The 17,881-nt window shown below is 34.6% G+C and overlaps 1 protein-coding gene across 1 annotated transcript; it reads left to right on the top strand.

Annotated features, from left to right (window-relative positions):
* The first annotated feature begins 1,011 nt into the window (after positions 1 to 1,011).
* Positions 1,012 to 17,287, top strand: LOC144453513 (uncharacterized). The gene is made up of 8 exons (XM_078144826.1): positions 1,012 to 1,143; positions 5,839 to 6,579; positions 8,944 to 9,030; positions 9,752 to 9,919; positions 10,279 to 10,359; positions 12,004 to 12,104; positions 14,065 to 14,197; positions 16,331 to 17,287. Exons 2-8 carry the CDS (start codon positions 5,917 to 5,919, stop codon positions 16,724 to 16,726), a joined length of 1,629 nt encoding a protein of 542 aa, XP_078000952.1. The 5' UTR covers positions 1,012 to 1,143; positions 5,839 to 5,916; the 3' UTR covers positions 16,727 to 17,287.
* The last annotated feature ends 594 nt before the right edge of the window (positions 17,288 to 17,881 follow it).

Here is a 17,881-nt window from a genome sequence, read left to right as displayed (position 1 = left end):
TAGTCTATTCAGTCCAAGTATAGTGGATCATCTGTCCTAGTCTATCCAGTCCAAGTATAGTGGATTCATCTGTCCTAGTCTATCCAGTCCAAGTATAGTGGATTCATCTATCCTAGTCTATCCAGTCCAAGTATAGTGGATTCATCTCTCCTAGTCTATCCAGTCCAAATATAGTGGATTCATCTCTCCTAGTCTATCCAGTCCAAGTATAGTGGATTCATCTGTCCTAGTCTATCCAGTCCAAGTATAGTGGATTCATCTATCCTAGTCTATCCGGTCCAAGCATAGTGGATTCATCTGTCCTAGTCTATCCAGTCCAAGTATAGTGGATCATCTGTCCTAGTCTATCCAGTCCAAGTATAGTGGATTCATCTATCCTAGTCTATCCAGTCCAAGTATAGTGGATCATCTGTCCTAGTCTATCCAGTCCAAGTATAGTGGATTCATCTGCCCTAGTCTATCCAGTCCAAGTATAGTGGATTCACTCAAATCATATCAGTCGATATATACTTGCACCATAATATACAGCAGATTACGTAAACACTTTTAATTATTAAAGATTTAATGTTAACACACCTTGATAGACAAACTGGTTTCATTATTTTTTATTATTTTCTAAATTTGTCAAACAAGGAGGTTTAAAACATAATATTTATTTGATGTATGGAAGGAACAAGTTCAATTGAAATCACATCAAATTTGATAGGTTTTATAGTTTTATGTGAGTTTATGGCAGACTAACAGCTTCCTTAGCAACAGTATGTTATTGACCTGCTCAGTAAATTGTTATGTAATTGCCTATTGCCATTATCAACTTCTACAATACACCAGTAATCCTAGAGGTCAACAGGTCATCCTGTTGTTGACAATGATATCATTTGCATGAGAATATAGAATTTACCTATCTCATGTAGGGCTTCAATGAATTGTATTAGCATACAAATACCCTATAGTGTTTCTATGTTTTTGTCTGACGTCTTTTTCTGACCAGTCTGCATGATTCAACCTTGGAGTAATTATACTGAGATTCAACTATGTCATGTAACATGGACTGAGAACTCAATCAACAGGTGGTTTCTGTCAGCTTTCAGCTTTATTGGGATTTGTACCATGCAAGAAGTAGAACACTGCGAATCTGTAAGCGTAAGTGGAGTATGTACTGTACGGTACTGTATGTATATGTGTGTGTGTGTGTATGTGTATGTGCGTGTGTGTGAAAACTCGTTACTGATGGGACATTAACAGAAGTGAGCTGCCACATGCATTGAGAGCTGTACACCCAAGGGTAGGGCTAAGTAAGTTAAATATGTCCACAAGTCTACATGACTGAAATGGTGTGATGTACACATTGATCAATAGACTAGTCAAATAAGATACTTTGTAGACTTCATAGCAATGAAAATCACATCTAAATTTATCTACCACTTTCCACTGTGTTGTCCTAGCACTTTCATTTCAATCAATATATCCATACAGTGTTCTTCTTCAGTAACTCCAGTACGACATGTACAACTCCATGTGAAAAAGTCTGACTACAACATTTACCTGTAAGACCTGCTCTGATGTGTAAATTTGTTTAACACAATATTGATTGGCAATCATAAACACTATATACCATGACAACCCAAGCACTGTAATGGCATTATGATGTTATCCAAGGCTATGTGAAGGATTTATGATTATAAGTTGTAAGCAATGTACTTAACGCTGTATCCATGGTATCTCAGCTTGTACTATACAAATGCAAAGGATATCCACAGGTATGGTTTAGAATCACATTTGTGAAGTATACAAAACTAGAAAGCATGAAGCTGCCTTGTGGCATAAATTGATAAAACCAGATGTCTAGAATCTGAAATGTCAACCACACCTTATCTGTTCACACTTGCATAATTAACAACTTTTGAATTGACATTTTAAAAAGAAGACTTTGATATTATCATAACATGACACTTCTGTACATGGTGTCTTTTTTATTAATCATACCATGGATGTATCCCCTAATACATCCAATTGATCATTGAGTAAGGCTAATGGTTGTTACTAATTCTTGGCTATTCTACTGGACTACAATAGACTACAATAGACTACAATAGACAAGTTATCATAACAATAGCAATGGTGGCTTTATAGATGTTTGCCTAGTGACATCTGTGCCTTCTGTAACATAGTTGTTGTCAATCTAAATAATGACTAAATCACATGAATTTTAGTTGAAACCCTTGTAGTGACTGTTTAAATCTCTATGGAGTATAGTACACTGGAGTATGAAAGGAAATAATGTGTTGCTTTGAAGGAAGGATTGTGTATGATGATGGATATAGATGTATATTGTGTATGATGATGGATATAGATGTATATAAAACTAGTTTTCTCACAGTGATGACAAGTGCAAACAGTTTATATTTACTTAAGATTACCTAGAACCACTTGGACTAAATACATGAGATGAAAAATGTTTTATTATAAAACAAATGAAAAAATGGCATAGTCTGTTGTTTTGACACAAACAATCTATGTAGTGCATTCCAATAAAAAACAAGTCTTCACCAATGATTGTTGACTACAGATATGGCTGTCATTGAGTAAAAAGTGTTATGAACAAAGTAATACATGTGTATGTTTATCTGGTTCTGCATTATCTATAGACATGATCTAAAAGACATTAGCTACACATAATTGCTACAAAGTATCTGCATTATTGTTAGTAAGCTTAATTTGATGGTCTTCTCTGTAGGTCAGTTGGTTTAATTTTGATATTTAACCCTCACGGTCAAGGGTCAGTGTCTCAAAAGATAGCTTGCAACTGATAAAAATGGGGGTAGATACTGAATGAAGTCTCTATATATCACAGTTTTTGAGTTATGCAGTAAATGATGATTTTTAACTACAAATATGGCCGCCATTCAGTAAACGTCATATGTGCACCAAAAATAATGCTTGTGTAACAGTGTATTATTAAGTTCATTTCTCCAATATTACAATGTGTCTGTGATAGGCAGGAATTGGCTTGATTTTGATAATTGACCCTGAGGTCAAGTCTTCAAAGATAGCTTGCATCTAATAATATGGGGTACACACTTGTATTGTGTATTAGTATTTGAGTCATGCAGTAAATATTGAATTTTAACTACAAATATGGCCGCCATTAGGTCAAATTTGCATATATAAAAAAAAATTGATGTGTTTATGTCCCACATGATATATCACCTCTGTGTCAGATTTGAAAGAAATCGAATATTGCACGTCTAAGAAATGACATATTACAGATGGACAGAGAGGCGGACACATGCACAGTCACACAAGGAGCCCATTGTAATACCACCCCTGGGGTAAGGGTGGGGCTATAAAAATAGAATCACATGCACAGTCACACAAGGAGCCCATTGTAATACCACCCCTGGGGTAAGGGTGGGGCTATAAAAATATAATCACATGCACAGTCATACAAGGAGCCCATTGTAATAGCACCCCTGGGGTAAGGGTGGGGCTATAAAAATATAATCACATGCACAGTCATACAAGGAGCCCATTGTAATACCACCCCTGGGGTAAGGGTGGGGCTATAAAAATATAATCACATGCACAGTCACACAAGGAGCCCATTGTAATACCACCCCTGGGGTAAGGGTGGGGCTATAAAAATATAATCACATGCACAGTCACACAAGGAGCCCATTGTAATACCACCCCTGGGGTAAGGGTGGGGCTATAAAAATAGAATCACATGCACAGTCACACAAGGAGCCCATTGTAATACCACCCCTGGGGTAAGGGTGGGGCTATAAAAATAGAATCACATGCACAGTCACACAAGGAGCCCATTGTAATAGCACCCCTGGGGTAAGGGTGGGGCTATAAAAATATAATCACATGCACAGTCACACAAGGAGCCCATTGTAATAGCACCCCTGGGGTAAGGGTGGGGCTATAAAAATATAATCCAATTCTGATTACTCATAGCAGTCTATTATGTTACACCTACTATGATGGCAAGTAAAAGGAATCCTCAAAGAACAATTGAGGCATAAATTGTGAAAAAATGCTATGATTACCTCAGCTTTAATAGCTAGACTACATATAATAAACATCTCTGTCCAGTATCATCTATGATTTGTATTGTATTGTATTGTATTGTATTGTATTGTATTGTGTTGTATTGTATTGTATTGTATAGTCAACAGATAAATGCTATAAACAATTATAGTTCTACATTATATTGTATAGTCTGCCGTCAACAGATAAATGCTATAAACAATTATAGTTCTACATTATATTGTATAGTCTGCCGTCAACAGATAAATGCTATAAACAATTATAGTTCTACATTATATTGTATAGTCTGCCGTCAACAGATAAATGCTATAAACAATTATAGTTCTACATTATATTGTATAGTCTGACGTCAACAGATAAATGCCATAAACAATTATAGTTCTACATTATATTGTATAGTCTGCCGTCAACAGATAAATGCTATAAACAATTATAGTTCTACATTATATTGTATAGTCTGACGTCAACAGATAAATGCCATAAACAATTATAGTTCTACATTATATTGTATAGTCTGACGTCAACAGATAAATGCCATAAACAATTATAGTTCTACATTATATTGTATAGTCTGACGTCAACAGAAAAATGCTCTAAACAATTATAGTTCTACATTATATTGTATAGTCTGACGTCAACAGATAAATGCCATAAACAATTATAGTTCTACATTATATTGTATAGTCTGACGTCAACAGATAAATGCCATAAACAATTATAGTTCTACATTATATTGTATAGTCTGACGTCAACAGATAAATGCCATAAACAATTATAGTTCTACATTATATTGTATAGTCTGACGTCAACAGATAAATGCCATAAACAATTATAGTTCTACATTATATTGTATAGTCTGACGTCAACAGATAAATGCCATAAACAATTATAGTTCTACATTATATTGTATAGTCTGACGTCAACAGATAAATGCCATAAACAATTATAGTTCTACATTATATTGTATAGTCTGACGTCAACAGATAAATGCCATAAACAATTATAGTTCTACATTATATTGTATAGTCTGACGTCAACAGATAAATGCCATAAACAATTATAGTTCTACATTATATTGTATAGTCTGACGTCAACAGATAAATGCCATAAACAATTATAGTTCTACATGTTTCCAAACATATCACAAGACTTCATAGTGTTCATTAAGGTGTGGTTTAAGAGGTTTTATTCAGTGAACAAAGACACCATTTCTTCAATTGTACTAATTATAGACAGATGTTTAGATTAGAGCCACATTAAATAGAGCTTAAAAAGTTAATCCAGTGTAAATCACTGTCATACAGGTGGATAGTGTAAATCACTGTCATACAGGTGGATAGTGTAAATTACTGTCATACAGGTGGATAGTGTAAATCACTGTCATACAGGTGGATAGTGTAAATCACTGTCATACAGGTGGATAGTGCAAATCACTGTCATACAGGTGGATAGTGTAAATCACTGTCATACAGGTGGATAGTGTGAACATGTAGAGACAAGGAATCTGTGGTCTAAAAAAAACTTTCACATTTTATTGAAATGTTGCTAGCACTGACACTGACATTCATAATGAATTGCAATTGTTTTTAATTAATTAATTGAATTGTTTTTAATTCACAGCAGTACAAAATGAGCACACAGAACAGCTTTAATTTTCAACGAGTTTCATATTATCAAACACCGATAATAGTTTTATTTAACATAATTTTTTTTCAAAGTTCCATTAAAATTTGAAATGTCAGTTATTCATAATATTTTCATATTTCATCATTTACTTCATAGAGTGAACAACCAATGTAATATTATATACTCTTTTGGTCAATATGGGTGATCAACAGTTTTCCTACTAAGAACTTAAACATGGCCAAAATGGAAGATCAAGAACAATGCTGTGATCAAGAAGCTGATACTGGGATCCAAGATGTAGACACTAAAAATAGTGGCCTAGAAAATATTGTTACGACAAACGAACAAGAAGACAGTAGTGAAGTTGAAACCACTGTTATCTATCAGGGCAAGAAATGTAAAAAGGAGAAGAAAAAGAAAAAGAAGAAGAAAGTAGAGAAAGATGAAGAAAAGGATAAAGATGAAAGTGTGGATGGTCTTCAAGAATCAAATAATATGAAACAAGTAAGATTTGCAAATGGATATGAGAATGGTTTGGATAGTGAACTTACAGCAGTATCTGTGCACCATAAAAAGAAAAAGTCTAAAAAAGACAAGAAAAAAGGAAAGGAATTAAAAGCCATAGATTTTGAAAAGAATGCAACCCCTGAATTAGATGCTGTTCAAGAATCCAACAAAGTCATGCAAGAAACTCTTGTTAATGGGCATGAACATGACATTGATAGTGAGAAGTCTGTGGTACAACATGTACATAATGACATGGATGATACTGAGAAAAAGTTGGAAAAAGAGGAGAATAAAGGAGGTGACAAAATGGCAGACATTATTGAGGAGCCACAAAAAGAGATGACTGTTGAAGTGAGTGAATCTTCTGATGTTGAAGAAAGTGAAAAAGAGGTGAGAACTTTTAGTACATCCTAATTATATGTTTGAAAAACTTTGGCAAATCACACTTCACACTAAAGTTACAACCAGCAACAGGCCAACATTTACAAGAGGAACTTGTTGCAAACAGGGATATTAAACAACTGAAAACTTGACACAACATGTTGGAAGTATAGGAACATGTATGGTTTGATAGAACAATTTCATGGCTTCTTTGTGTGTACATGAAATGCCAGAGGAACTTGAAATTCATCTGTGAATGTGAACTATTAGTATTACGTAAAGGTTATAAAACTGTTCTTATCAAGTAATGGAATGTAATACTAATTGTCTCTGTACTTCCAACATGTTGTGCCAAGTGTTATAATCCAGTTCAATGTTTACTTTCCTTGTTTGTAACAATTAATTTTGTAAATGCTTGCCTGTCTCTGGTTGTAGAGTAATTGATACCACAGTATAATTTAAATTAATGCACTTGTCTGAAGTTCATTGAGTTGATTATCATATTAATGTATGAAATGATGATAACCTGTGACAGTTTTACAATCTATATATATATGAATTGTAATCCACCAGTGGTAGTATGAAAACTATCAATACCTGTGCATAAATACAAAAATAATGTAATGTAAGTTGTACAATTTACTTTCCATATAGTGACTTTAGCAGTGATTTTATATGCCTGGCACTGGCAGAAGGGTTCAATAACTTGAATTTTATTTGGAAAGTTTCCAATCAAAATGGAGTAGATGACCTTTCTAGAACAGTGGATTGAAATTTACAATAGATCAGCACATTGTGTTCAAGCCAAAGATTTAGGTTTGTCAATATAGCAGGTTAGGATTAGAGTTAGGTTTGTAGATAGGGTTAGGATTAGAGTTAGGTTTATGGATAGGGTTAGGATTAGAGTTAGGTTTGTAGATAGGGTTAGGATTAGCGTTAGGTTTATGGATAGGGTTAGGATTAGAGTTAGGTTTATGGATAGGGTTAGGATTAGAGTTAGGTTTGTGGATAGGGTTAGGATTAGAGTTAGGTTTGTGGATATATAGGGTTAGGATTAGAGTTAGGTTTATGGATAGGGTTAGGATTAGAGTTAGGTTTATGGATAGGGTTAGGATTAGAGTTAGGTTTGTGGATAGGGTTAGGATTAGAGTTAGGTTTGTGGATATATAGGGTTAGGATTAGAGTTAGGTTTGTGGATAAGGTTAGGATTAGAGTTAGGTTTGTAGATAAGGTTAGGATTAGAGTTAGGTTTATGGACAGGGTTAGGATTAGAGTTAGGTTTGTGGACAGGGTTAGGATTAGAGTTATGTTTATGGATAGGGTTAGGATTAGAGTTAGGTTTATGGACAGGGTTAGGATTAGAGTTAGGTTTATAGCTAGGGTTAGGATTAGAGTTAGGTATATGGATAGGGTTAGGATTAGAGTTAGGTTTGTGGATATATAGGGTTAGGATTAGAGTTAGGTTTGTGGATAAGGTTAGGATTAGAGTTAGGTTTATGGACAGGGTTAGGATTAGAGTTAGGTTTGTGGACAGGGTTAGGATTAGAGTTAGGTTTATGGATAGGGTTAGGATTAGAGTTAGGTTTGTGGATAAGGTTAGGATTAGAGTTAGGTTTATAGATAGGGTTAGGATTAGAGTTAGGTTTGTGGACAGGGTTAGGATTAGAGTTAGGTTTATGGATAGGGTTAGGATTAGAGTTAGGTTTGTGGATAGGGTTAGGATTAGAGTTAGGTTTGTGGATATATAGGGTTAGGATTAGAGTTAGGTTTGTGGATAAGGTTAGGATTAGAGTTAGGTTTATGGATAAGGTTAGGATTAGAGTTAGGTTTGTGGATATATAGGGTTAGGATTAGAGTTAGGTTTATGACGTGTGCTTGTCTACTTATAGCAAAATATGGACAAAATATGGACAAGAGGACAATCTGGGATTGGGTTAGGGTGAGATTGCTAACAGGAACCTGATTTTGTACCCAAGGATTAGTGCATGGTTCTATATTTTATTTATTTATAAATTGGGGCAAGGGCTATGAAGGAAATACAAACACAGAACACCAAGATTGATTAACTTATCAGTTCATTGTGTGATAATATCAAACTTTAATATTCACATTTTTATCATGATTTCATCACTTTTAACAAGATAGTAAAAGTAGCTTTAGGTTTCAATTGAAGTCATAGGACAACTACTAGCTATACTGATAACTTGTACACATGTCTGATTAATTTGACGATTTCCACACACTGTCTTGATTAAAAAATTAATCACAAATTAATCACACATTAGCCCCCCCCCCCCCTTCCAAAAGAAATATTTGAAATTCAAACGATGAAGAAAGTATACATCTGACTTGAATACATTGTGATTGCTTTAGAGTTGTAGTATAGCTAACAAGCAAGAAGAGAAGAAAACATATGACAGTCAACAATACTTTGCTGAAAGAAGAAAAAGTTCTGCACAGGTGAACTTTCCTTCCTTTCTAAACAAACATGCTCTGACATCTTTGCTTTGTGTTCTCTGCTAGCAGTTATACTACACAAAAATGGCATGTCTTCTTTCAATCACTCTGAATGTTTCCAGTTTTTAAATTAATTTAATGAACGATACATAGATTTCCTGCATAAAGAATTAGATTTTAAAAAAAGTGTACATCTCAGATACAAATTGAAAAATCATAATGAATTTTTAATGATAAAAGTGTTTACTTTAAGAAATTGGATCAGATTTTAGATTTTGCTCATAGACTGTTTTAATGTTCGGTTTTAGTGTTTGGTTTTAGTGTTTGGTTTTAGTGTTCTGTAGACTGTTTTAGTGTTTGGTTTTAGTGTTCTGTAGACTGTTTTAGTGTTCGGTTTTAGTGTTCTGTAGACTGTTTTAGTGTTGTCTACACTGTAGACTAAATCAAAATACAAATTTAAGTTCCTTCAAACTTATTGTGATCATCATTTAATTCTCACCGAGCTAATAAACATTTAATTAACAAAATTTCACAAAATGAACTGAAATTTGAACTATAAATTTGACAAAGCAACCACAACTAACATAAAATATAGTACATCAATCATTGCTAACTTACTGTCAAACCATTTCTAGTACTGGATTGCTATTTGATGACATACTTGTAACCATTGAAAACTTGTCTTGACAACTATTATCAGTGCAACTGGAAAATTTCTTTTCAGATTGAGAAATTTGAGAGAGAAGTGATAAAGATGCAGTGTGAGTCTCAAGACATCACCTTGAGTAATGAAGAGAGGTTGGAGAAGCTATGGCATGCAGCTGATGAACTTACACAGCTTGAAGAAGAACTAAACAGAAGATTTAAACAATGCCAGGATTATAAGGAAGAGGTACAGTATTAGGCAATTCTGTCAAATTAGCATTTTTAGGCGATATTTTTGGGAATTTTGTAAAATTAGGGACATATTTGCAGTGAAAGTTTAGGGCAATATTTAGGAAATTGTATTAAAACGTCACAATGGATATGGGAGGATTGTAACCTTCAGAATCATTTAGCATGTTTCAATAGTATTTTCTTATTGCCATTATTTCAGATTTTGTATACTTTGCCAACAGAATCTCAGCTCATATACTTTGCCAACATACAAAGTTTTCTTGACCCATACTTTCTCAACACACCCTCAGATGAAGGAGTTTATCGTCAATATCTGTATTTAAAATTAATGATGTAGTTTATTTTATATGACAGATTACAGAAGCAGAGAAGTATTTTGATAGACGACATGAGATAATAAACCATAAAGAAGCTGATCTAGTAGAATTAGATGATGTAAGTCACTTGTTAGCACAACTGGATGGATAAGGTTCAGTAGTGCTATAGGCATGGCAAAGTGTGTGTGTGTGTGTGTGTGTGTGTGTGTGTGTGTGTGTGTGTGTGTGGGCGACTTAAACTCAAAAACCACTGGGCTGATTGCCATGATATTTGATGGCTTTTTTACTTTTGGTGTCTAGTTGGGAAATGAAAATGATCTTACCACCGGTGTGTGAATTGGGTAAAAAAATGTGATTTTTGGTCAAAAAAATTAAACTCCAAAACTACTGTGCAGATTGGCCTGAAATTTGGTAGGAACGTTCTTGGGGGTGTTTAGTTTAAGAATTGTTGATGACACAATGATCCCATCAGTGATATGCAAATTAGGGATAAAAATGTGGTTTTTTAGTCAAAAGTCTATAATTCCAAAAGTTCTTGGTTGATTTGGCTGAATTTCACAGGGATGTTTCTAGGATGTACAGATCAAGCGCTAAAAAACTATGATTTTTTTGGTGAAATGTCTGGCATGGGATTGTACAGAAATTATTGTTGTATTGATCTCATTAACCATTAAAATGTTTATTGGGTACCTAACATAATGTAACAAGTGTGTGTGAATGGTTCTGGAATTAATCTCTCCTTGAGGTTGCTTGGAAACATTGTCTACCTAACTTTAACCCTTGTTCGTTCAAGGTAAAATGCCTGTCTGTCTGTCTGTCTGTCTGTCTTGTAGATGATGCAAGTGAGTTTGGTATTGAGCTTTACCTCTCAAACTACAAGGGATGAAATTTGGTTATGATTCTGAAAGTGTTACTGTTACTCTGTCAATTGTGAATGTGTCATACTTGTGTAATTGGCCCTAGCAACCATGATCATGCCCTTAGCAACAGTCAAATGATAGGTTTTTTGACAATTATAACAACAGGGATGGGTAGGCAATTGAATAAACATTATTTTAAAATATGTAAATGTCCTTAGTAACAAGACCACACCCATAGCAACAGGTTAACAACGACGTATAATGCCAAAATAACACTGATGACGGGAAGGTAAATGAATGAGCATTGCAAAATTTATGTAGCTATGCTTAGCAACAAAACCACACCCATAGTAACATTAAATGATGGTGTATGTTGCAGATATAACAACATGGATGGGAAGGCATGAGAATAAATCTTCAAAGAATGTATGCAAATATGTCTAGTGACAAAACCATGCACATAATCATTACAGAAAATTAAAGTGTACTGTCAACAGTTGTGCTACAACGCCATTGCTAAAATTATTAAAATCACAAGCCAGTATTTTTTTTTTACTTGGCATGGGGGGGGGGGGGGGGGTTTGGAAAGTATAAGGTGTGCCAAAACAAGTCAAAGTAATCATATCATGTGAAAGTTTTTCACTAGATATAACAAAAGTAGAAAAACATGCAACTTGGTGTGTTTGACAGTCAAATCCTTGAGTTAATGTTGTATGTGGTATTTTTGATAGAAAACTATTAAAAGAATATTTTTAGGTTAAATTTTTGTTATTAAAACTATGTTTACAAATTACAAACCTATAATATTCCGTAATCTGTTACAAAATGAATGAAATGTATATTTTTTTGTTGAACAGTAACCACTAGATTAATTTAAGGGTTATTTTGTCATCTCTATTCAGGAATTGGATAAATTACACAGAGAACTAGAGATTGATAAATCACAGTTAAATCATGTTGGTGTTAAAGTAGATGAAGTTATCCCGTCAACACACAGAAACAGGTAAATATAAACAATACTAATAATGAGATAGACAACAATGTGAAAGCACTGATTGCCTCAGACTATTGACAGAGTATGTCAACTAATGACACACTCACATACAATATATTACCAGACTGTTGAGAAGTAGTCACAGTAACAACAGATTCATCACACACACACACACACACATTAACTTTAAATTAATACTTCAGTACAGATAACAGTCACAAATTTCAGATTGTACAACATAGTGTATTCTTTGACAACAACCAGGTGTGCATTAGTTGTATTTATGGTGTAGATTACATTTACAACATTGAGAGTAATTAATCTGCACTTCAGTCAAAAAGTTGTAGATGAAGTCTGGCACCACTATATGCAATGGATGTTTGGTGTGAGAGATTTGACTCACTGCATGTACACAATTTAATTCACTGCTACTACTAATTTAATATTTCTATTTTGTTTTGTATAAAGTATAAGTCTTCCAAGGCGGGGTAGTAGGTATGCACTCTTCTGTAATATTTAGCTGTATAGTCACTGTACTAGAATGTCTCTTGTAATCATTGTATATGTCACCGGGTGGTCTTCACATTTAGGCCACAGCTGATTTAGTGAACTGAAAACATTAGATGAAAAAAATGTACTTTAATTGTCAACTTTTGTGAATTCAAACAATTCTCTTTACCTTGCCACACACACATTATTCTCCATTTTTTTTTACATAACCCATTATTTTGTTTTGGTTTGATTTTTTTACAAATGAAATTGTTTATTTTTTGTTGTTCGATAAGGTTTTTATCCTGTACCTTTAAAAAAATAGTTTTGCCAGAAAATATTAACACTTATAATGATTTTCATCGTTGGCAGCCTTAGGCCACTGTAGAAGGTGTAAGCCAGCTATAAGTTTAATGTAAAAAAAACTGTTTCTTTACATAGTAATAATAATGTCAATATTGTTTACCCACCATCGACACATTGTCAATATTGTTTACCCACAGACACATTGTCAATATTGTTTACCCACAGACACATTGTCAATAGTTTACCCACAGACACATTGTCAATATTGTTTACCCACAGACACATTGTCAATATTGTTTACCCACAGACACATTGTCAATATTGTTTACCCACAGACATATTGTCAATATTGTTTACCCACAGACACATTGTCAACATATATACAACTGTCAAAGATTACTGTGTGATTGTCTGTCCAGTGTGTGTGTGTGTGTGTGTGTTTACATAACTATTATAAAAGTAAACATTTACAAACAAACAGCTTTGTTAAAGTTATCATGATAGTAGAATGTAAATACAGTCATGGGTTGTGTCCCAATAGGCCAGTTTGAGTATGAGGGAGGGTGCTAATGTAATTCCCTCATATTTTATTTTATGGGGGGGGGGGGGGGGGGTAAAGGCACCAAATTTGACAAGTTCTTCCATTGGAAAGGCAGTGTAGTACTGCTGATGATGTCATAAGATGAAACTATTTGCTTGTTTTATTACAGAGCAGTATGATATGTAAGTAGACCACAAATGTAAAACAAAAAGTCTGGAGTAGTACCATCCATGGCTATATTGACAGTCTTATAATCATCATTCAGACAGCAACATTAGTCATTGTTTCATGATAGTGCATTTCCCTTCAGCTGTATGTGTTCATCTTGTTGAAATGTCAACTTGTCATACATCATTCCCACTATTATCAAAAATTCTTCCTATAAGTGTATTCTAGTCAACCTATGTGTATACATCATATCTATTAGTTAAACAAAGTAGTGTTTGGCAGCCTTGTAATTCTGTAGACATTCATAAAGTGAATAAATCCATACTTTAATCTTTTCATCCATTTTAGATGGCAGGCCACTTTTCACTGCAGCTCATAGTACATAAATGCAGAAATTACTGTGCATAGAAAGAATAGTATCAATGCTGGGCAAAGTTGTTTACGTACGTATCTTTGTCTACACAGATTTGTTGCTTTCACATCCCAGGATGAGGATTACATATTAAAAGTGAATATTCGTAAATTGCAAGGTGATCTGAAGGCATGTGAGCAGACAATAGCTCTAAAGGATGAAGATATGACACATATACAGCAAGAGGTACAGATGGCTTTTAAAACTAGTTATTAAGCCAAGCATAAAAAAATAGCGCCAAACAATGTATTTAGCTGTTGCTATGGGTGCAGTCTCATTGCTAGGCATATTTGCATACATTTTTGGGATCTTTATTAACTTGCCTGCCTTACCCACATTTCATCTTTGCAACATAAACCATCATTTAGCTGTTGCTATGGGTGTTGTCCTGTTGCTAGGCATATTTGCATACATATTTCAAATCTGTATTCACTTACCTTAGATGTATCATGATTTCACTTGCTGAGGGCATGGTCATGGTTTTGAGGGCCAATTGTGTCACAATAACTGCAGAATAACACCTCCAGAAATATCCCCACCAAGTTTCAACCCCATTCACCATGCAGTTTCAAGATATGTTTTTGACCAAACTTGATATTTTTTAGACCTAATTTGCATATCGCTGATGGCATCACCATGTTGTGAATACAGTTTCATCTACAGTCATGCCCAGATGCATCCTCAATCAAATGTCAACCCAATCTGCTTAGTAGTTTTGGAATGATTGATTTTTGACCAAAAAGACACATTTTTAGCCGTAATTTGCATATCACTAATGGGATCGCCATGTTATGAACATTTCTAAATATAAACACCCTGAAGAACATTCCAACCAAATTCTAACCCAATCTGCACAGTAATTTTAAAATTAAAGATTTTGACCAAAAATACTCATTTTTTATACCTAATTTGCATATCACTGACGGGATCATCATGTTATGAACAAAAACCACTAAGAAAGTTCACATCAAATTTCAGACAGATCTGCCCAGTAGTTTTTAGTTCCCGCTGGACGAAGTCCGAGACGGGGACTTATGGATTTGGTTCCGTCTGTCCGTCCGTCCGTCCAGAGCCGTTTCTTGGAGATGCCTGTACCGATTTTTTTCAAACTTGGTACATGGGCAACATACAATGGCATACATATGTACGTCAATTTGTTTCATGATACAATCCAATATGGCTGCCTAGCAGCCATTTTGTTTGCAAATTTTCCCTGTCTAAAGCCATAACTCAGACATGCTTGAACAGATCTCATTCAAAGTCCAGTGGTTTTTAGCTTTAAGTTGTTTACACACACACACACACACACACACACACACACACACACACACACACACACACACACATCCACACACACACAGACACTTTGCCATGCCTATAGCACTACTGAACCTATGAAGTACAGTTGTGCTAATGGAACTGAATTCAGAAATAATAGTTTGATACTTAGACTGTCGACAGCTATCAGTACACGATTATACTAGTATTGCTCCAGATGGCAGCAAGGCAATGACTTTAATTTTAGATAAAACGTAGCAAAAAAGGCATGAACGATTGTCGACAGTCTATTTGATACTTTAATATTTCCTGATGATATCATCTGCTTGTCCATGAATGAAAACGTGCGATACTTATCATGACATCAGTGACAGGAAGTAAGCTACTGTAACACTAAAATTCACTCAATTGAATGTATCTCACTAAAACAATAATATTATCTGACTATGTTGAATTCTTAAACGGGCCATGGATCATTATTGTTGGCCATGTACATGTAGATTATATAATATTGAAAAAAAAGAACCCGAGAGAGTAGTTTGATAATAGTATGTATAACCAGAGAGAGCAGTTTGATAATGCTAAATATAACCTGAGAGAGTAGTTTGATAATAGTATGTATAACCAGAGAGAGCAGTTTGATAATGCTAAATATAACCTGAGAGAGTAGTTTGATAATACTAAATATAACCTGAGAGAGTAGTTTGATAATAGTATGTATACCTGAGAGTAGTTTGATAATAGTAAATATAACCTGAGAGCAGTTTGATAATAGTAAATATAACCTGAGAGTAGTTTGATAATAGTAAGTATAACCTGAGAGCAGTTTGATAATAGTAAGTATAACCTGAGAGCAGTTTGATAATAGTAAATATAACCTGAGAGCAGTTTGATAATAGTAAATATAACCTGAGAGTAGTTTGATAATAGTAAGTATAACCTGAGAGAGTAGTTTGATAATAGTAAATATAACCTGAGAGTAGTTTGATAATATAATTTATATTAAACCTGGATTTCTTCTGTGTTTTCATTTGTTCCCAGTTGACAGGAGTAGAACTAGACAGGAGGAAAAAAGAACAGAGGATAAAACACTTGGAAAGCCAACTCCAAATAGCACTTGGACAGTTGAATCATAGACAATCTATGACAGACATTACTGGTAATGGGTCGGTTACATCTGATCGGGCAAGATCAGGAAGGCGACATGTTTCCTTGGACAGAATGAATTCTAATGAACTCAGTATAAATCAAATAGCTCAAATGAACAGAGCACGTAGAGCAACTGTTCCAGGTAGCACGGATGATATCTCATCTAAATTGACAGAAATGACAGCTGTGAAGTCAGCTAGGAACTCAGAGACTGGAACTGAGGTTGGTGAAGTCAAGCCAGCTTCCTCCAAGAAACGACAAGTCAGTACAACATGTGTCATACTGTAATGAATAAAATGTCAATGTGATGGTTTCCAGTCAAGTGCAGAACTGTACAGCCTAATAATAAATTGGAGTATTACTTGCTTTAATACATTATACCATGTATAACTACTATTGATTGCTAAGTACATATGATCTATTCAAACTAACTCAATAATAATAGGTGATCATTGACAGTGTTAAAATATAATATTACATGTACAATTTGTTTTGTATTTCGTAGGTTTTCACCATTGATTGGATATAATGGTAATTCAAACAGTGAAATCTTGATAAGCATATCAAAGAAATACAAACTGACATGTGTAGTGGTGGTTAAGTAAGGTCAAACTTGCCTTTAGAAAGCACACTGAAGTGGGCAATGATTCAGAAATCTAATCCAGTTTTGTACTTATTTACTGCTCCAGTTTTTGATATAGCGATGAAGTCTGTGCGTGTGTGTGTGTGTGTCTGTATCACCATTACCGAAAAAACGGCTGCATCAATTCAAACGAAATTTCATAGACATGTTCCGTAGGGTAATGGCAAGAACTGATTAGGTTTTGATAATAATCCGATGAATATTAATGACAATTTGAGTAATTATTCAATCAAACGAGTAAAAAGTTGGCGTCAGATTCAGGTAGCGTTATCTTATGAACGTTATATTGAGCGTCAGATGGCCTCAGATCCGAAGACACTCGATAGACTCAAACCTGAAATAATACTGTTGAGACTACAGGGAAGGATTCTGCTTCACTACCGTCGGGTGTATTCGGATCTGAGGCTATCTGACGCTCAATATGACGCTACCTGATTCTGAATCTGACGCCCACTTTATACTCGTGCTCTACATAGCTCTACACTGAGAAAGACTGTTTTCAGGGGTTTCATGCCAACCTTATTTTGTGTTTCCCTTGGATCTGCACTCTGCATTGGCTGGACAAACACGAGAAAAAAGAAGACCGAGGCAGGGTATTTAAGTGATTCAAACTCACCAGAAAACAATTTTTTTTCTTGGCCTTAAAATAGGTTTACAATGAGCACAGAGTTCACAAACAGGTGAAATATTTATCACGTTTCAATTTCGTCAAATATGGACTTATCATTTTCAAATTTCACACACTAATGCGCAGATGAATAAAGAGAAATCGTGTCTTTTTAGATTTTCGATTAGAAGTT

This window comes from Glandiceps talaboti, chromosome 2, assembly GCF_964340395.1.
Source record: "Glandiceps talaboti chromosome 2, keGlaTala1.1, whole genome shotgun sequence".
Classification (NCBI taxonomy): domain Eukaryota; kingdom Metazoa; phylum Hemichordata; class Enteropneusta; family Spengelidae; genus Glandiceps; species Glandiceps talaboti.
Note: the sequence above shows the minus strand (reverse complement) of the source record. Positions and strands in the feature narration are given on the sequence as shown.